The sequence below is a fragment of the Limulus polyphemus genome, unplaced genomic scaffold (assembly GCF_000517525.1).
Source record: "Limulus polyphemus unplaced genomic scaffold, Limulus_polyphemus-2.1.2 Scaffold763, whole genome shotgun sequence".
Taxonomy (NCBI): domain Eukaryota; kingdom Metazoa; phylum Arthropoda; class Merostomata; order Xiphosura; family Limulidae; genus Limulus; species Limulus polyphemus.
The window spans coordinates 377755-400580 of record NW_013666373.1 but is presented as its reverse complement, the minus strand read 5'-3'; the positions used below and the strand labels follow the sequence as shown (position 1 = coordinate 400580).

The following is a 22826-nucleotide window of genomic DNA, read 5'->3' as shown; positions in this document are numbered from 1 at the left end:
TAACCAGGTAAATGAATATAACATATTTGAAAAAGAAACGTAGAAGTAATTATAACAGAAAATACTTCTTGTACCAATCGCAATAGAAAAGTAATTTTTGCTCCCATATTGAAGTAGAAGCTTTAATCTTTTAAAATGTTGCAGGGTGAAACTAATTTATTTACGTATATAGTGGCCTAACTTTTTTTTTTCTTCTACTACTTATTTTAGTTATTACTTCACTCTTATCATTTAAATGTTTGTTTAAAGTGAATGTAACAGTTAAAGAGAAAATTTGGTAATTCAAAACTTATAGGCAGAAAACTGAATAGCATATCCTAAATGTAGGCATTTTGAGTTTTAATTTGTTTATATTTATTTGTGTAACTTAAAAAGCTTAGTTAAATAGTAAAGTCCACAGTTACCAGTATTTATAATGTCCTACTAATGCTAACTATTTGCATTTTATTCATTCTTGGTAAGATGAAAATAAATTTCGGATTCAAGAGTTTAAATTCTAGTTTTATTACACCGAAAAATTAAAACATTATGGCTTACCATGCACATTGTTTGTATCGTCAAATAGGTATAGAAATATAGTAAGCTCGATTAAAAATAAACATCAACATATATATATGATAAAATCCAATTTATTTCAACAATTATTTAATTCAAAATACAAGTGCACTGATATTTCAGTCATTTAGCTTAGCTTTCACAGAAAGCAACATAAGCGTAATCACGTGTACAGTAACAGCCTCTTTAAGTCTAACAATGAACAAATATTTAGTAAAGTAAGTTTAGAATAGTTGTGAGGATGATCATGAGTCATTACAATGAATTACTATCACTGATATGGAGTTCTCACAGTCATTAGCTATTACATGTAGTTATCGCAATATTTATGTCTGGCAGTGGTGATCTGCTACTTCATGAAAACTGAGCCACTAACTCAGACTGTTATACTTTTCTTGAATATCTCAAGAACAGATTGACTCAATCACATACTTCATACAAAGATTTTACATTCATAAAGTTTTAAAACATACTGCTTTCCTACAAAATATCACTATCCAGGATCAATTAGATGCTTGTATACTACTGAGATAAAAATATCACAACCACAGAAAGTTTGATACAAGTTTTAGCTACAACTAGGTAAGTGCCTGTAGAGTATTTTGCTAATAAATGCAAAGAAATAAATATGACACTGATGAAAGTTAGTGTTTCTTACTCCAAAAAACTAGCAAAAACACATACTAATTTGCTAAAAATTTTAAAATAACACCAATAGTTTAGTTTAATCAAGGTGAACATTTTGCATACTAAATGAAAATTTATCTATACTTCAACCAAAAAAAGAAAATGAAAACGAAAAACCCAAATTAAAATAATGCTTAACAAAACAGGCTTGGATGTATAAACTCTTTCTCTTCCTTTAAGCACAACATTCAGTTCTAATACAAAGAGTCTAATAATTGTTTAAACATCAAATTATGTGAACTTCAAAAATATTTAAAAAATTTTAAACTCGGGTTTAGTGTTGGTAAGTAAAATCATACAAAATGTACAGTATCAAAAAAACTTTACAATAAGTTTAAAAATGTTAATACAGTTATTGAAAAAAGCAATCAACTTTTCTGTAAAAAGTTTGACAGCAGAGGTACTTAGATTTTCTAAAATCTGACATATATATCTATATATCCATAACTGAGCAATAGTCCAGATATTTCTGAAACATGGTCTTTGTAAGACAGAACATGTTTAATGTTACACATATACATAAACTGATTCCAATAGCACCTTTTCTGATTACCTGTTTTTTAAATGTTTTAAATAAGATTTAACTACAGGTTTAATTTTTTTTTAGCAAAAAGCTACACAATTGATTGGTTTTTTTGCACTCTGTCCACAGTAGGGAATTGAACCCCAGATTTAACATTGTAAGACTGTAAACATACCACTGATCCACCAAGACTTAAATGGAAAAGCTATGATAAAAATCATTGGAAACAAATACTAATGTAAAAATAAACTAATCTGGGTTTTTTAAGTTTCAAGATGATTCTTGATGTATTTCTTGATCCAAATGCAAATTAAGTTTTCTTGCAACCTTTTAGAGTATACATAAACTGAATTGAAAGTATATTTATCCTCAGATAAGAAAAAAAATAAAAATAAATCCTAACAAACTTTGTGAATCCTTTTAGCATAATCAACTTCATAAAATGATGCTTATGTCTAAAGTTCTATTGCTACTACATAGAAAATCTCAAGACAAATAAAATCAAATCTAAATTCTCTAAATATTTTTCCTAATTTTTTTTTTGTGAATTTTATCATCTAAAAAGCAAAAGCTGTCATTTTGGTTTCCTGTTTTTCCATAACATTTAAAAGCATACACACACACAAGTAGTTTATAAACCATGTAGTCTTTTAACATAAAAAATGTTTAACTGATAACACGTTTGTGTATACAACTTCTTTGAGAACATCATTTTCAAATATATAATACTGTTAATGTCTACAACACAAATACATTGTTTTCAATAGTCATGTTAATTTTTGTTTGGCCACTTTCATTGTTTTTTTAGCCACTTATTAAGTTTATCTTCTTTAACTTCCATCATTAACATTAGAAAACTGTATTATATATGTAATATATTAAAACACAGTTTTATGTTTTATGTGTCAGTAAAAAAAACAAAAACATTGTAAATACTTAATATATTTATGACACTTTCTGCTAACATGAATGTATGTATTCTATTGTATACTCCATTAGAAAAGTATGTTTAAAACACTACTACTACCTATTATCATACATGTTTCTTTTGGATTGTCTACAGTTTTTTTTTTTCGTTTTCTTCACAGCTGCTTTAAATCATCAAAAGCTATGTTTCTACAACAGTCTATTCGCAGCATGAAAAGTGTAATAAGGCTAACTGTAGTGCTCAAAGAAGCAGGTTTAATAGAAGTCAGCTATACTGCTGCTCAAGTTGTCTTGTATACAGAGCCTCAATATGTACATACATATGCTTTCTATAAATTTATATATAAAAGAGCAAAACTAACAAAGTGATGGACATCATTCCTAATTTGGTTTTACAAGTTTAACGACCATACTAATTATCGACTGCAAGTTTTCATTTTAAATCACGAGCATTATCGTTTCTTTCAAATCTTTGTTACATCTCCTAAGTTTTCTCCTGCAATCTACTTTTTCAGCATTTTACCAAATTTTTGAAAATTGTTTATCAAGAAATAGCATGATAATTTTAACACTGTAAAATATGTGTTATCAACAAACACAGGGAATATAACGTTCATAGTAGTCTTCACTGTCCCAGCATCATTGGTGTTTCATGCTCATTAGTGTAAAAAACAAAAACAGCCACATATACAGCATAGAAATGTCTCAAATATCTTGTCACTCTAACCATTCTCCACATGAAAGTCAGGTTGCACTATGCCCTAAAAACCTCTACTTTTTATGATTATGAATGCTGAATTGGTAAGTAACAGATTCATAAAATTTGGAAATGAAAGTATTTGCAATTATCAACTCTGTTTTATATTAAATGCTTTACTGTGCAGTTAATTCTATGTATCAAGAAATTTTCCATTGGATCACTTGTTTGTATTCACAAATGTTAATGGTATATTTTATTAGTTAGAAACACATTGGTATGTATGCCTATTTTACAGTATTCAATAAAATATGGAATAATACTTCATGTGTTTACTGCAAATAATTTGAAGTAACTAGATATAATATCTTTTCATGCATTATATTCAATTATCTTAACATCACAGGGATTCATATTATGACTCACAAACTTATTAAAACATTTATCATTAAATGTGACCACTTACTTGTACTAATATTCACTAAAGCCTGAACAGTACACAATTATATCACCAGTTGATATGATCTCATATTGTAAACAAGAAGAAAAAAAAACATTCGTAAATGTAAGCTATAAACTCCTAAACTTTTCATAAAGTGTGCAATTAAATTAATAGCTTGGAAAGTGCTATCAAACCAGCCACTAGATGGCACAGTTTCAATTTCATTACACTTGTAGAGGCAAGGTGTGGACTGTTTCAGTGACACAGGGTCTAACATCATTTTGTTTTTGGTTATTAATCTTGAACCTGAGGTTTTACCTTTTCCTTATTAATTTCATCAGTTATATATATTATCAAGTATAAATTTTTATAATAACATAAAATACTCTATTTTGAAATTAAAGAAAATAAGTACTATGATGATCTCTCTCCCTTATTTATACTAGCTGACACAGAGAAACTACTATGAATTGGAAGAGTCATTATTAAACACTATTTCCATCATTTGAAGTAGCCTCATTACTGAAAGTTTCTATCAAGCATTATTAATCACATACCTACAAGTGAGGTAACACATTAACTATTCAGAACTAACTGACTGTATTAAATAACATTTCTTCACCTATCCACGAGAAAGATCCCTCTCTAACCATTCAGGAATTGGTTGTCTTAACTTATTTAACAGTTTTGAAAGGGCAACATTATGAGGTAAGTAAAAAGTAGAGAGGAACTTCTCAGCTCTATAATCCATTGGAGGATAGTTCCGACCTTTATTATGCCCAAGACACTTCACGCTGTTCTCTTCGGTAACAGGACAAAAGAAACCTTTGGAAGGATTATACCTAAAAAATGTTTTGGAAATAAAGTTTAGAATTATTACTTTTTATTTATTTTTAAATAAGCATTTAAATGTTTCAGTTGATTGCTATGTTTAAATTATTTTTCTTTTCTACATAGACAGCAGAAGCTAAAGTTGTGTACATAAAAGAAGTACACAATGTTTCTTCAAAATTTTCTAAATGATCGTGAATTGGTCAAATCATATGACAAAGATTAATTCTCTCTGAGGGGATAGATGGTGCTTCAAAGGCACTACAATTTGCATAAAGTTTTGGATCATAATAAAATATCTATTTTGTTTAAAACAATTCATATCTTGTACCAAAAAATATTTATCTACTCCTAAATTCATCAAGTATTTTCATAATTGCCAATTTTTTTTCATGCCTGAAGGAGTTCCTTTATAAAAAGATCTAATACTTCAAAGAGTAGCTTATATAACACCAGTTAAATGACTTTTCAAATTTTGTGGTGAATATAACAAGTTACTCATTTTTATTTTGTTTGACAATATAACTTATTTCCTCGGAAATTAATCAACAAAGGAGACTCTTGAAACATCTAATATATGACCACTGCATATTAATGGATAGGATTTGTTTTTATTGTAATATATGTAAATTTACATAATTAATATAACATTAATTAACTGATTAAGTATCTTAAGCATTTTTTTTTTTTCAATCAGAAATAATCTTATTTGCAACTGATTTTCTAAGGTATTATAATTAAAGTTTTTGTTTTGATACAAGTAAGATTGGTCTAGACAACTGTAATTTATAATGCAAATCTGGAAATTGAGATGTGTATCTAACTAAAACCAGGAACAGTATGTCATTACAAAGGCACAAGTAGATACCTATTACCTAGATAAATTGAAATACATTTGTTTTGGAACAAATAACAAAAAAAATACTATAAATTTGCAATTAAAAGTTATATTTATGTGTAAGTATATTATTAAAATGAGCTTTTATAGCCAAATTGACAAATCTATTAAGGATTCCCAGTAAGGCTACCAAGAAAAACAGTTTTTTTATGCTTTGATATGAAGGAGATACCCCCCTTTTATCATTAAGTTTATGCCAACAATTACCAGAAAGATAAACCCTTTTAGTGATGTAATACAAAGTCCAAGATTTGTTAATTTTATATAGAGACTTAACAATCATAAATAAATTATTACTGAAACATATCAATACTTGCTGAACATATAAGAAGTTACTATATGTTACACACTGTTTTGCACTTACCACACACATATTCCAAAAATTATCATTCCAGACATACTTGTGTGTATTTCAATACTTACAGCATATATATATATAAAACAATGATATGAACAACTTTCAAAAAATTACATTAACTAGGCATGACACATATACAACGTATCAGCAAAATACCAATATTTCAGTTATATACAAACAAATGCAGATCAGATTCTACCATACACCAATAACTGTCCCAACATTCTTGTTATTGTACAGCCTCATATCAATATTTCTACACTAGATAAGATGCCTAGTATTCATAAATTAATGCTTAGCATAAATATACAAAAGATTACTATACACTTACTGTCAGTTGCTGTCAATACATAAATATTAATGTTTATTGGATTAATAAACACTTCAGAAACAAACTTAATACTCTGGGACAAACTTTTTTTCAAACTTGTATATTGTATATCCATACAAACTACCTTCCTAAAATATTGATCCTCCTAGCCCTCCTTTTTGACACAAGGTACAATTATGAAATTAACAAACACCATTCACAAAATCAAATAAGTAACCATGCAAAAAAAAGTTCACTCAACCCAGAACATAAATAACCAAATCAAACACAGAAAAACACAAAATATCCACTACGAGATGTACACAATATAACTAGTATTACACCTCAGATGTAAAATATGACCAGCAATCTAGGTGTGAGGAGTCATATTTTAACTAATAAGCCAATTATCACATCTGACAAGTAGAAATGTACCACTTACTTTCAAGAATATGAGATTACAAATACTATATTTATTGATAATGAAGACTGTACATATAATTTAATTATATGCAAGATTTATTGTTTTGTTTTTTCTAATTTTGTGCAAAGGTACACGAGGGCTATATGCACTAGCCATCCCTAATTTAGCAGTGTAAGACTAGAGGGAAGGCAGCTAGTCATCACCACCCACCACCAGCTTTTGGGCTAATCTTTTACCAATGAATAGTGGGATTAACCGTCACATTATAACTCCCCCCATGGCTGAAAGGGCGAGCATGTATGGCGGGATGGGGATTCAAACCCACGATCCTCTGATTGCAAGTCGAGCACCCTAACCACCTGGCCATATAAAATTTATATGACAAATATTTCCTTAAAAAATCTCTTTCAAGTTTGGGATATTAGAGATTGCTGAAAGAGCACTTTGAGGACACATGTTCAAACTCTCAGGATTTGTATGCTCTGTTCAGTGTTGTTTCAGTTAACTATAACAAAAATGCTGTTAATGAACATAAATCACATTAGTTAACAAGTATAACTATAACTACAAACATAAAATGATAACATAATAATAACGAATAAAGATAACAAAAATTATTTAGTTATCTGACATACATCCACGTGCATTGGGAAACAAGCAGTCTGACTGAAATCCCTGTGCGTGCGCGTGTGTGTGTGTGTGAATGGAATGTGTCAGAAATGCAAAAATAGTCACGTAGCTAAACCTAAAGTATTTTTTACTGAATATTTCTGCAAATATTTCCAAAGAAAGAATAATGCTTTACCTTAAAAAAACTAATTTATTCTTACTCCCATATTGCCTTGTTTTTATTTGTACCAAAACAGAATATAGCACAACTGTATTTTCACTCACACTGAAATGACAGATGTCAAGGTCGTCACGACTCAGTTAAATATAATAATAACTAAAATGATATGTAGTTAACTATAATAATAACTAAGTAACTAAAACTAAAGGTACAAATCCTTAACTATAAGTATAAAGTATAACTCAAAAGCATAACTACAAAAACACTGGCCTCTATTGCTTTACCATTTCTTTATCACAAGCAAGTAAACAAAATCCAAGCCTAGTCACTATCACTACTTATAGTTTTCTAGTTACAGAGTATTGACATATTTGTGTTGATAATAGGATCAATATTGTCATATAGTACCCCCTGAACAAAAATAATGACAATCTTATAATTTTACTACAACATATACAAAACAACCTGAAAAAAATGTTGATTATTAACCCATTAACTGTGGCAGGAGCAGCTCAGTTGCCATTTTCTGACTCACAGATAAAACTGAGTTGCCATCAATCACAATTTAATAGTAATTTTCATCATTCGCATAGAGTTACAGTTATACATGTGCGACTGATGGAAATATCCATCAGTCGCAGCTGAGCCATAGAACTTCAATGACGAAAATATCCATCATCTGCAGTTAATGAGTTAAGGACAATCTCTCCAATATTTAGATATTACAGTTTAAGTAACAGCTTTGATGAGTGATCCTCCTGATTCAGTTCAGATTTAAATGTATTGATGAGAACATTTATTATTATTATTATTTTGTATATAATTCAGAGATAATAGATCACATTAGCTATCCCAGTATGAAAATCTGTTCTGAAGTCACAACTTGATCTTATGTTGTTAACGAATGAAACTTTAAGTAGTAATTTCACACATTTCCCACTTAAAGCAGTAAAGTGAAAAATTAGTTTAACTGTCTTTACATTGTTATCAAATATTTAGTACATGCTCTAAAACCTGACAAATATGTATCACTGAGTAGTAAATTACACATCTATATTATACATCTAAAATTTAAAAATAAATTGTGTATTTAGGATGACCACAATTTTAACTAAGTCAATCAACTACTGATTACTTTTAAAATTATAATATTGAAAAAAATTAAAACTACAATTTAATACTTCCATTTTTTGTGTGCAAGAAATTATTAAAAATGCATTCTCTACTCATCTAAACTACAGGGGTCAAGGATTCTTTCATTCATGGTTAATATGAAAATTTATTAATTACTAATTATTATTTATTAATTAAAATTTATGTGTTTTATATTTTATTTATCACAAATTATACATAATTACTAAGTTAAAAATTAGTATTACTGTGTAAAAATATCTTACTTCAGTCGATTCCGGTAGCTGAAAAATGGCTTAATCCTCAAAAAACGCTGAAACCTGCTCATAACACTTGCTGGATCATCTTTGAGTTCTTCTCCATCAATGATCAATAACTACAATGAAATAACACAATTAAGATGTCAATAGTCTAGGTCTCTTGGAATGTTTTACTGTGTTTAAACAATAATAAAAGGATGTTCCTCCTACTGTATAAAAAATTTAGAAACATCAACTCCTCTACAAGGAATCTAGTCAACTGTTTTTTTTTTGTTCCATTCTTTTAGAGTACAACTATTCATCATTTTATTATAGTTGTATTCTGTTCTTTTAATTGATACCTGAATGGCAGTAGAAAGTTTCTCTAAGATAATCATACTTGTCTTGGATGAAAATAAGACAACCATCTTTCCAGGTGTTGAGCATAATGTCCAGGGTTCAAGCACCGGTTACGAAGCTCTCGCACACTCTTAGGAAAAGTCTCGTTAGCAGTTACAATATCATAGAATGTGTAACGTAATGCTATGGGATCCTTATGGGCACGCATATGCTAAAAAGAAAAAAAAAATTACTGTTTAATGCTCTTCAAAATATTATCCTGATAATATGGCAGATTTCTAACAGGTTGTTACTTTAAATACAATACAGCTGCTTACCATGCTTTTGATCTTTGTAATGGATAACAGTATGAACTCAGGAAAACATTACATAAATTCCTACTTAGAGAAGTCATACTGTACTTTCTTCCAATAAATATTACTTTAAAAATCATAAGTTTTTTATTCATATTATCCAAATTCTAGTAGGTATAATGAAATAAAGATTCTGCTAAAGTAATTCAACCTCTAATTTTAATACTTATCTATTATCTTTACTGCTATATCATAAAATGAAATATATTGAGAAGAATTTAGTTCAAATCTTAAGCTTTTTTATTCATATTACCCAAATTCTAGTAGGTATAATGAAATAAAGATTCTGCTAAAATAATTCAACCTCTAATTTTAATACTTATCTTTACTGCTAATATCATAAAATGAAATATACTGAGAAGAATTTAGTTCAAATCTTAAGCTTTTTTACAAAAACAAGACACTTATATCAATAGTCATGCATGACATCACTGGCTTACACTAATCTGAATTTCGTATCATGAAGCTTTAAGCGATATACAGTATTTTTATGCTATCCTCTTTGCTGTTCAATTACATTCTCAAAATATTAAATATTTATTTGGCTGTAATTGTAGGTTACAGGGCTATGTTTTCTGTATGATCCCATTCATTTATATTTTAATATGGAAAAGATACTAGCTTTTGTTACTGTTGAAAGTCCACAGAACAAAACAATCATTGGTCACTGATTAAAGATCAAACACTTTTTGTCTGTAGCAAAATACTTTTACACATGTTCCACAATGACCAGTTGAATATTTATATGGTTAAATGAAGAACATTTTTTTTTGTATAAGAACTTAACATAAACTTATATTTAAAAGATGATATTAGATTTAAGTAACAATGAAACTTAACTGTAGGACATTAATGTTTACTCTATATCAAGGTTTTAACAAGTTTGTAACATATGTGTAATTGGTAAACAATCATGGCTTATAAGGTAGTAAATACATACTTGTAGTATTGAGAATTCAGCCCCATCTCTTAGTCACCAATATAAAAATTCTTAGATCTTCAATAATAAAACATTACTCATCAAATCAGATTATCAGTTGCCACTATTATTCATCAAAAGTTTCACTAAAAGTTAGTTTGTAACAAAAACGAATGCTCCCATTATGAATTGTATTGTTTAAAGGTTTAACTGAGATGTGTATTAGCACAAAAATGGAGACTTAGTTTTTTATTCATTTGTTTATTAATTCCTTTTTATGTACCCAAGATAATCTTTAAGTGTTCTCCTATTTACCCAACAGCAGTCTTCTGAATAGCCTCTGTTTTATCATTGGTTATCTTTAAATAAAGTAAGGACAGTCTATAGTCAGAACATATACAACCTAATATAACCTAGTTTTTTCTGTATTTAATGTTTAAACAATATTTAATAGGCAATAATTCCCTTCCGATTCAGCATAAAACTAACATATTTCTGAATGAAAGAAACATACGTCATAAACATATATATTTTTAGAGCCAATCACTTTACACACCACTTTATTTATTGGGCAGAGAACAGTAATTGTGAAAATATTTCTGCAAAGCATATATGTCAATTTTATTTCTAGTTGAACTTAAAAACGTTTTTTTTGTAATGTTGAAATACTTACTTGTGCAGGGATCATATATGATCACACTAGGGTTTGACTGATTATATCAAACACAATAATGCAAATAAACTAGTCCTTCACGGTAGCCATACCTCCTCGATTTGCAATTTATGCATGCATTTACACTTGACTTAACTAATGCAGACTTGTACATGACATTCTGTTTGACACTGTATTAACTCAACCATTAGCAACAAAAATTAAAACACTGGATGAACAACTTGGTAATGATAATTTTGGTATGAAGGTTTGAGATTTGGTGATTATTCATAATAATACATTTTTGTAATGGTTTACATAAGAAATAGTATAAGCATTACCAGACCATCCTTTCTGGGATTTAATACAAGAGATTTCAAAGGGTATGAGGTTATCTATATTTAAATGCCTAACAAACAATTTTTCAAGTCAAAATGACACATTGTTTTCAACATCAGTACATTCATATTTTTTAAACAATTTTTGGAGTTATCTAATTTTGCTTTTACCTTGCAAAACATGTGTAAACATATAAAGAAACTGCTTAAATAAAGTTGAAGTTCAGATCTAGTGTGTTTTATGTTTACCTAATAGTACGATAGGAAAAAAAAATACATACATATGAAAATTTGCCCATTTGTCACACAGATATCTTGGCCATTGCAGTACTGAGTAATATGCATGTAGCACAAAACGATGGCTCTTTTGGCCATAACAAGCAAGTTTGTCTTTTTGAAATTATTCCAGCCATACACATATAAAATGTAAGATTTGCTACTTTGGGCTTATAAGGGTGGGTTGTTAGAGAACGTGATGAGTAATAAAATTGAATCAGTTTTTCCCATGTTTCAATCAATAAAGATTTATCAAGAAGAACATTTGAACATAACTTAAAAATATACATAAATCAAAGTGCTAACCAAGCAATACTTAATGGAGATGAAATATACATAAAAAAATTCTGTTTTCGTGAAACACTGGAAAGAGGATAGTCATTCTCCATACGTATATTGTTACTAGATTATAATTAATTTGTAAAAAATATGTTAATAAGACATTTATTTAGATATAATTTTGAGAAGGAAAATTAATCATTATTTCTCAATATATGACAGACATTCAGCTTGTATATACCTCTATACATATACATCTTTCTACAACATGAAAAGTTATTAGGTAATAAATCAAGATTTAACATCACACAACATGTTCACCCATTGTTTTTGAGGTGACTGGCAACCAAGATTCATGAATATCCTTTTGAGTATTGGATATAACATTTTTTTGTTGTTGCATTTAACATGTAATATAATTATTAACAGTTATTTGGGCATTTTAAAGAAAATTCACTTTATATCTATTTTGACCTTAGAGTTCAGTTACACAAAAGATACATTACTATCTGAACCAGATTCATCACTCCCTATCAAATAAGACTATTTTGTACAAGTTAGGAAATATGATTTGCTGTACAATGTTAAGTAAGAAGTTTCATGATACAACAGCTAATGTCCAGAGCTTTAATCTGAATTTTGATTAATTAAGAAGGCAATACAATTGTAATTAAAGAAGCCAATGTGGGTGAATGCAACACGTCTCCACCATGCAATCCCTCCATGACAGAGAAAAATCGAAAACAGTCTATATCACTGCTTGGGGCCTGCAAGAAGGTATCTTTTCACCAAATCCCATGTAAGTTGGTTGAGAAACCAAACACATGAATAGTTCATAAAACTCCCAAGTTGTGCTTTCCTCACTGAAAAATTGAGCAAAAGACAAAAAATTCCAAAATTGTCTATATCTCTGTTTGAAAACTGTAGAAAGATATCTTTGTACCAAATCCCATGTAAATTGAACAAAATATGGTAATTGTCAAAAAGAAACCCTAAAATCATACTTTTTTGTGGAATCTTGAATCCCCAATAATTATTAAAAATGGGAAAGTCCACCATTTTTGTATATCAATGTGTGGGACCTATAGAAAAGTATATTTGTACCATGTAAATTAGTCAAAACATGGACAAGTAATTGATAAAACCCCCAAAATTAGGCTTTCTTTGTGAGCTGCGACTCAAAATGGGCAAATCCAACTTTTTTTGTAAGTCAATGTGTTGGGTAAATAAAAATTTATATTTGTGACAATTTTCATCTTGATCACTGTAAATATGACTGCCCAAAATGGATTGTTTTACCTTTGACCCCATAAAATTTAAAAAGGACTAAATCATAAAAAAATGAATAAGGTGTCTGGGTGTAATGGACCAAAGTATAACCCTACCAAGTTTCAAATCAATCTACCAAGAAATGAAGGAATAGCGGTCGACTGAAAGTGTTTGGAAGAAGAAGAAATAATAGAAAAAAACGGTATGTCTCTTTGTGGAGACAATTATTATTTGTCTGGCCATTTCCATCATTTCACCTAAGGAATTTCCATTATGACCTGCGACCTTTACCTTTAACCAAAAAATTTGTGTTAATTTGTTACTTTAAAAGGCCACTCAATGATTTGTTAAACACTTCAAGTTTTTGTTACTTCAACCAGATAAACTTTGATGTGTAACTATTATATATACCTTTAAACATAAGCTTCTAAAACTAATAAACCCATTATAAAAGTGTAATGTGATACAGAAACACAATGTTTCTTTAAAACTTTCACTACCAGATGAGGGTTCTACAAATCTTCATTAGCAAAGTAATTATTAAACTAGTACAAACTAATCAACAGATGAAATTATGGAGAATTTTATAAGTCATACTAAATTAGCTTGTCATTGAGAAAACAAACTACTACAAGTTGAGAAATGAGTATAATACTGTTTATTTGTTTTTCATAAAAATTCGTTAAATCAGCAATAATCTCTAATCATAAACTATACGAGATATACACTATATTAGCAATTTAGTAAATTAAGCAGAAATAAAGCACAATTTGTTGTTACATTTTTTTTTAATTAACTTGAATATTTATAAAACTACACTAAATTTCACAGCCTCTAGAATTTTACTTACTTGGTACCATGAATAAGCTCTTTTGATAGGACTAATCAGAATGGTGACAAGCTTGGCATAAGGTAGCAAAGAATTGACTCTCATTGGCACAAGTTCGCCATCAAAATAAGTAGCACTCTTTTCAAACAAGAACAGTGATGAGGAATTTTTAAGAACAGGAAAGAAGTTCATATACCTTTGAAAAAGACATACTACATTAACATAAGAACAAAATATGGAATGAAATATTACTATTATGATGTGATAGTATTTTGCTGCAAACTCCTTTAAACGTGGTTTTAACACAAATGTTATGAAAGTTTTTGTTAAGGTTAAAACTTATTCTAATGATTACAATCTTACCAGTCAAGTCCTTTATAATAATTCTTTCCATTGAAAAACTGCACTTCCTCATAAGTCTCAGGACTGGGATAATTACTTACAATCGCTGGATGCATGGTCAAAAAGGTATACAATGCTGTTGTTCCTAAGAAGGAATAAATCCAAAGTCTATCATTCCAGTATGTCCATGCAATAATTTTTTTCCTTAGTACATAAAATAATTTTGTACTTTTAAATTCAACCCATGATTACTAACTGCAAAAAAAATATGTTTCAAAACTGTTAACTATTTTTCACTAAACAAAATATAATCACATTTATATTTTCCTAAAATTAAGCTTGAAAACACTTATTTTTCACAATTTTCTAGGAATTTGTAAAACAAATGAATAAATTATAGTTTTTCTATGATTTATTTTTAATTTCAGACAGTTTTCAGCTGAGCTAGTTAAGTAATCTATGAAGACAGCCCTTATATTGGCCAATCTTAGTTTAAAATGCCACATTTGTATTTTAGGTTGTTTTTTCTGTGACTAACAACTATTCTCTAATTTATTCCTGTTTCTTACAACTTAAAATAACTATACAAACACAAAGGTAATACACATAGTCACAAACAAGTATTAATTGTTACTGAATCTTTGATTCTATAGGCCATATAATTCAAAGGCTTTCTAATGATTTTAAATAATGTAGTAGCAAATGTCAGAAAGAAATAGTGATATTTTTGAAAGACAGCAAGTGATATGAGGGTGTGGCCTTGAGGGCTTGACTTTCTGGTTTATATTTCCATAAATTGAGATGATTAAGGCTATAAAATTAAATTATGTCTCAGCAATATCTACACTGTAAGTTTGTAATTTGTACTAAAGTCCAGAAACTAAAATAGATATGGTAAGAATGTTTAAGTGGGCAATTCAGAGTAAACAAGTGTCACATGATACACTTAATAGAAGATTGAGAATTTATTGAAATATTACCTTTTGAATTAAGAAATTAAACTTGTACAATATTATAATTTGTTTTATTAACTAAGTTTTGATTCCATATTTATTGACATATGCTGATAATAAAGTAGTTTTATTAAATTTTGAATGTAACTCTGTGAAAATTGTGACATGTGTATTTTTACCTACCTGTATCTTGAGGGTTAAACACAACAGTACACCTTGCTTCTATGCTATCCTAAGTTTATTAAAATATGATTGTGAAATACTGTTATAAATGTTCTGTATTATTCTCAACACTACAGCCTAGTTGTTTGGCCACTGTGAAACTTTCTCAGTTTCCATTTAAGCAGATATAGCCTTAAAAACATTATTAATATTAATTGTGCAGGAGAACCCATGGTTACAAAAGCTCCATTGGCCTCTTTTTTTTCCTTTGAGGTATCATTTCACCACATCTGGTGCATGCTTAGGATCACCGTCTTACTAGATGATAATCCATGCCTAACTGTTTCTGGAGACGTATGAATAAGAATTTGGTTATGCCTGTCAGCAGTCATGGTTCCATCAATTTTTAGTTATCTGCAACAACTGGCTAAGATGCAGCCCACAATAGTATTGATTTCCCAACATGTTTCACTGTAGATGTCATGTGTTGAGACCATGATACTGCTTTCTTCTCTGCAATCCAACAAACTATGACTGACTGTTTCCAAACAATTTTAGTTTGCATTCACCTACAAAGAGCATCCCCTTGAGTTTTTCTCATTCTATTGTTTAAAGCCTGATGCACATTTCAATCTTTTGGTTTGGTTCTCTCTCTCTCTATACTAAGCAGTTATTTTTTAAACAGCTACACATCCATTGAGGCACTCTGTGCTAATGTGTATCATACCATTCTGAAGGTAACATTTATACCTATACTTACAGCTATGTAATTAGCAAGAGCTCTTATGGACTGTCGTATATCATGTAAAAAGCTATCCTAAGTTATATCATAACTTTTAAAGAGTTTGGGCATTTTACCTTGTTCACTTCTATCATTAACAGTACTAGTTTCACATACCCTCTTTAGACTGAAACAGGAAATTTCAGCTCAATCTGTTGCCTACATTAGACTTCACCAACCAAAACGTTGGTTTTTATACATTTGTCATGAGGCATTTTTGTCCTAGGACCCATAAATTCATTCATCACACTACTTCTAGAATAGATTTGGTTTGTTTGAAGTTAAGCACAAAGCTACACAATGGGCTATCTGTGCTCTGCCCACCACGGGTATCAAAACCCGGTTTCTAGCGTTGTAAGTCTGCAGACATACCACTGTGCCACTGGGGGGCTCTAGAATAGAATGACTTCCTGTGCTTTTATATTATGCTGATGTGACATTGTCTTATTGGTTGAATGCCTGCCAACCACAGTGTGAATTATTAACATAACTGTACTTGATGCAGTACATTTTTACACAACAGACAAGGAAAGCAACCTCATTATATTTGAATCTTAGACTTCCTTTTTCACTTTTTATATAATTATTTCCATTGCATACTGTATGCCAAAAAGCAATAAAAAAAAACATACAGTAGTCTAGAATTAATGATATGTACACACTAAATCCATTTCTCTCTCTCTCCATTAAGTTGGACTTTTAATCAGTTTCGATGCAAAAAAGTTACATTAGGCAAACTGTCTTTTGTCCTGTACCTAAAAATAACCATCAGGAGAATATTTGTTTCTGTAGTAGCATCTACTTCCTGAAAACTGTGATAGTATCAAAATGTGTACATGGTAAATAATGAAAACAGAAAACACAATATACAAATATGATACTACTGTACATTTCTTCCAAAGGTGTAGAAAGTGAGAGAAAACAATACCTGTTTTTTGTGGTCCTATAACTAAAAATTTTGGAAGTTGATCACACGTCTTTGTCTTTGACCAAATGGATTTATGACGTTTGTCAATACAAGGATTCTAAATATCATAATAAATATATAAATACATTAATAAGCAATGCGTAAAATCAGTATTGGCGAGGTAAATTTTACTATCAATTTAGAAAAAAATCTTTTAATCACTGCTGTCAAAATTATTGTATTATAAAGCACATATAAATATGATAATTTGTTCACTGTATTATATCACATGCAAATACAGTACTGTGCAAAAGTGTTAGGAGAAGAGAATATTTTGTCATTCTTTCCATTTTATGGAGCTAATTCTTCCATGCCATTAGAGAATGTAAATTTCAACACTATGGTAATGCTTCACTGATCCATGTTGACAGTTGAATGAGCCATGGTGAAAATACTTATTCTTAGAATTCTCATATACTTGTACCATGTTCCCCACAGAGCCTCGATCTCAACCCAACTTAACAGATTTGGGATTTGATAGATCAAGAACTTGACATATAAAAAGTAACTTCCAAAGAAACTTTATGGGAGTGTATTAGAGACATTTGGAGTAAAATCCCAAAAAACACTTTGATTAAATATGTTGCAACAATGCCTGAAAGACTGTCTGTAGTTAATAAAGCTAAAGGGGGACACACAAAATACTAACTGTTTGGTGAACTCAAGCACTTCCACTGAGTTTCTGTTATACTAAATATGAAGATTAATAAAATTTTGATGTTTTACCTGTGAGTTATCTTCCATTGTACTTTGAGAGTAGCCTGAAGTCTAATTTTTGACTGTGTCCTAACTCTTTTGCAAAGTACTGTACATACTACACACACATAGCACACACAAATATTGCAAAGTAATGATAATTTACTCATACCATACTTAAACTGTTGAATTACTCTTTTAATAGTGTTTTGTTAATTAAGCTGAGAAATTATAAGTGGATACAGTACACTTTACACAAAACAATAAAAACCTTAAGTACAAAAAGTTAAACATGATAAACCAAACATACATACTCACATACAATACTAAAAGAACATAGATGTATGCAATTTATTTATGATTTATGCAATAGGTTATAACAGTCATACAAACACTACAAAATCACAATTCATGCTAAAAATTATTTGTATAACACTTTGAGACTTGATAAGAGGAACATATATTTATACAGTAATAAATGCTACAAGACAAACCTAACAATGAAAATCAGTCAATGAAGTAAACAACTGAACCTATTGAATATTATTATTTTGGAAATCTCTGCACACAATATTCAGAAATACTACCAATGATATTTATTCTCTCACAGACAAACATGTTGTTGATTTTCAGTACTCTTTAAAATGATAATAATTTCCATTATTATACAAATGGTATGACTTACTACCAACAAAAAAGGTTTTAGATAACTAATGGATCTTTCAGACTTAGCAGTTAATTAGCAAGGAGTTTATACCTGAATACCTATGAGAATCTACATTTGAATCAAATTATGCTTTACTTTTTAATAAGTATAATGGAAAGTATACAATAATGGATAAAAATATACTTAAAATATTTCTTTCTAGAAGTGCTCACTAATGTAAAATAAGTATCTTGGTCATAAGTGTAAAGTTGATTCCTCACTACTATGGCACACTTAAAAGAAAGTTTACACCTTTCTACCAAGCTGGACTTATTAAATACGTTGATGCTGATCAATAAATACAATATATTTCAGTTTGAATTAAAACTTAATTTTTGCACATGATTTTATTTCAATAACATGTTAGGAACTTTTCTATCTAACAAAAGGTTTTTCTTTAACACTTCAGCAGAGCTATTTACAAGAGATCAGTCTTTACCCGATAAAAAGCCGTTTTTACCCAAATACCAATTATGAACTACACAAGTGTCTAAACTACAAATGAATCCTAGTTTACATGCATAGCTTCATTAAGTTGATTTTAACTGAATATGTGAGACCTCAAATCTTTATGGTGCTTTTAAGCTCTCTTTAAAAAAGTTTCCTAAACCATCTTTTACCATACTGGTGTTCACACTACAATAATTATTTTCAATTCGATGAAAAAGACTGATGATCACATATCACTTTTATATCCAGCTACACAAGTTTCACTGAAGTATAAGATATTGCTTAACTTACTATCCACACAGGATCAGTCTCTTCTGGATACAGTTCAAAATATTTTTCAGCTAACTTAAGAGGAGGGACAGTGAACAGTCGAAGGTTGGTCCAGCACTTGACAAACTTTACTACTGATTCAAAAGTATAAGGTGCCAGTCTGTCATTCCCATAGTTGGACAGATGGGTCATAAATACATTAATCTGTAACAGCAAAGTTAGCAATAACTTAATATTTTGAAAAATAGTAAATTATATATATATATATATATATATTATAAATAAATATATGTACGTATGTACACCCACACACAGTTTGAAAATATATAAAAATAGAATATACTAGTGACTAATAAAAACCATGGCACTTGAAATTCATTTAGGCAGAATAAGAGTAAATTAATCTATAACATCTTTTTTCTTAGCTATGTTTTTTTGTGTCGCAGCAATACCAAGCATGAGGCACGTGTATACCAATTCAATTTTATTACTCATACCAAATTGAAATTTTTTTAGGCATCATTAGAATAAATTAACCTATGAGACCTTGAGCATTGTCAATCACAGGTTTGACCTCCTGAGTCCAAAACTGTAATTAGATCTCAAATCAGTCAAGAAATGCCAGAGCTAAGAGCTAAAAGTTTGTACTTGAAAAACTCTGAGCCATTCTATGAGCTGAGGCTAAAAATTGAAACAGCTATTTCGCACCATATAATGCCAAGCAAAATAATATTTGATACAACAGAGTATTAAAATACAAATTGAAGCTTTTGTTCAAACTGAACTAAAAACTATTTCAAAATCAGACCTCAACTGAACTATTTATGTACTTAAAGGATATTTTCACCTGCATAAAATGCATTATGAAATTAAAATGGATTAAATGAAATACCTTACTTTATATTTATTTTTAAATAGGAATTATATAAAAATTTGTGAAATTACATTTTCTATCACATTTATTTCTTTACAATTTTTGTGCATAGCAATTCTTAATTTTGAGTTGACAGACTAGAGGGAAGGTAGCTAAATATAAACACCCACCACCAACTCTTGTATGACCAAACAGTGGGATTTGACTGTCACTCTTATTGCAAACCCATTCTCACATAGTGTGGAGCATGTTTTTGTGGCAATAAGATACAAATCAAGAACCCTCAGAATCACAGTTGAAGCAAACTAACCACTAAGCATGCTCAGTATCTCTTTCATATATGCCTATGCAGAATTTCTTCAATTTTTTGAAAAGAAGGCTGTAAAATAAAAAATCATTACTTAGTCAAATATTCAAATGTACATTTTAAAAACTTACTGGGTTGTAGACAAAAAGAGAAAAGAGGTCACCACCATAAATACTATTCTTCAAGCGAGCTGGACCTCCAGGGTATTTGTTGAGAAAAATTGTATGAGTGTATAGACCACAAGTTTGTCTTGGAAGAACCTGTAACAGTAAAAAAAAAAAAAAGTTTAATAAACGTTATTTTTTTAAAATTTCAATTAAGATTATTAGCAACTATAATAGTGTATGCATTTTTCTTTTTAATAATACTCCCATTTATTACCCACACACATGCATTCACTGATGAACATGCCCAAGTTTGAACAACTTTCACTCAATTATGGTAATAGTTAAAGCAACTGCTTGAAACATAACACAAGAAAAATAATGACAAAAATTAACATACAACCAATGGCTTTAAAATCAGAACTTAAACTAGAACCACAACAGAGGATAAAATGTTTCTAATTAATAGGAATGATTGAAGTGTACAACAAATAGGGGAGAAAAACTAGTACTTTCATTTAGAAAGGCAAAACAACCTTAAAACTAACAATGTTAATATGCACAGAAAATAAGCATTTATTTCAAAATAATAAAAATGAAAGTAATTTGTTTTGAGGTAGATTAGAGATTTGAAAAAAAAAATTAGTCTCTTTGTAATAGGGTATAAAACTAAATAATGGCAATATAACAACTTTCAACTAAAGTGAGGATGCAGTTGAGATTATTAATACAAAATAATAATAAAACAGACACAATATATTAATTTAACTAATTTAAGAAAATATGTTCAGTTGAGGAACTACAGTAAGGAATCAGGAGGGTTTCTGCTTTCACAAATCATGTGTAGTAACTGAATGGTTTCACTTTAACCAGAAAAATTATTCCTGATAAGGATCACAAGTTAGTAATAAATTAATGCATAACAGTTTCATAACTGTATAAATAAAATGTTGTATTTGTGTCAAAGAATAACTGTCATCCATTTACAGATTAATTTAAATATAATTATTCAAAACACAAAAGGAAAGCAATGTTTCAGTTCCAATTTTTAAAAGTCACAAACACAGATGTAATAAGTACACAGTATTTTGATAACATAACTACAACACAGAAGTTAAAAGAAAACCAATAATTGTTTATAACCTTTCTTAGTACAAGTTTTTTTAAGAACTTAGAAGTGAAAGTAAAGAATGTCAACATTTTAGACACATTTTCTCAAAATTATATATGATACATGAAAAACTATTCTTTCTCTTGTATCACAACATATAGATGTTTTAACAATTTTTGTTTCACACATACTGATACTACCCTTTTAAATAATTTTTTACTTAAGTTGGAGGAAAATGTACTTTCTTTGTGTTTATACATTTTATTATACACAAACTAAACAACTACACCCTTCTACTCTCTTTCACAATATCCTTAGATATCAAGATTAAAATTATCCACAATTCTAACCTCCAAGTTTCAGAATCTTCCCAAGTAATTAATGAATATTATGAATGCTTTCAGTGTTGTTTTCACATATATGCGACTTAAAAAATAATCAATGTATTTACAATCACATGTTAAAACTTCAAACAAAAAGCCTTGAAGGAAAAGTTAGTTAATTAAAGAACTGTTCAAAATGTTAATATGGTTCCCAAAATAGAACAAAAAAAATTTAAGCTTAGCAAGTATCGTTTTAGAATCATCAATACAATATATTTATAAAAATATGAATGTACCAAAAAAAAAGGAAGATACATTTGAAATCATTTAATGATATTAATAATCATCAGTTAAAATAAAATTTAGATATGTAACTTAAGCTTACTTTGAGATATTGGCCAAGAAATAAACCTAATTTTACCACTTCTGACTCTTCAACTTCACATTAAAAAATTTTGTATAAGATATTTATTTATGCAAAGCAACTACAAATCTTTACATGACTGTAGATCCCCGTCATCATATAAACATATGTCACTGTCACCTATCACATGGTAAGATGGAAGGAGACACTACATCTACAGTCTTTGGTATGAGCCAGGAGTTATTAGCTTAAGGTAAAGTGTGATATTTGATGTAACAATTAACCTTGTATGAAACTTTAAGACATTAAGATTTGAAAAAATATATATA

General features: G+C 29.3%; 1 protein-coding gene across 4 annotated transcripts in view; it reads right to left on the bottom strand.

Annotated features, from left to right (window-relative positions):
- Positions 1–611: 611 nt before the first annotated feature.
- Positions 612–22826, bottom strand: part of LOC106460391 (bifunctional heparan sulfate N-deacetylase/N-sulfotransferase-like) — a 78615-nt gene continuing 56400 nt past the window's right edge. For 3 of the 4 annotated variants that reach the window (XM_022387108.1, XM_013920081.2, XM_022387107.1), the window contains exons 10-17: positions 20727–20855; positions 19436–19618; positions 17254–17350; positions 14451–14574; positions 14109–14283; positions 9213–9383; positions 8840–8949; positions 612–4673 (exon numbers count right to left, since the gene is read on the bottom strand). In XM_022387108.1, coding sequence (XP_022242816.1) covers positions 4454–4673; positions 8840–8949; positions 9213–9383; positions 14109–14283; positions 14451–14574; positions 17254–17350; positions 19436–19618; positions 20727–20855 — 1209 coding nt within the window. In that variant the 3' untranslated portion in view covers positions 612–4453. Of the gene's footprint in view, positions 4674–8836; positions 8950–9174; positions 9384–14108; positions 14284–14450; positions 14575–17253; positions 17351–19435; positions 19619–20726; positions 20856–22826 lie in introns of those variants that run through there. The other variant, XM_022387109.1, reaches the window with a different exon arrangement.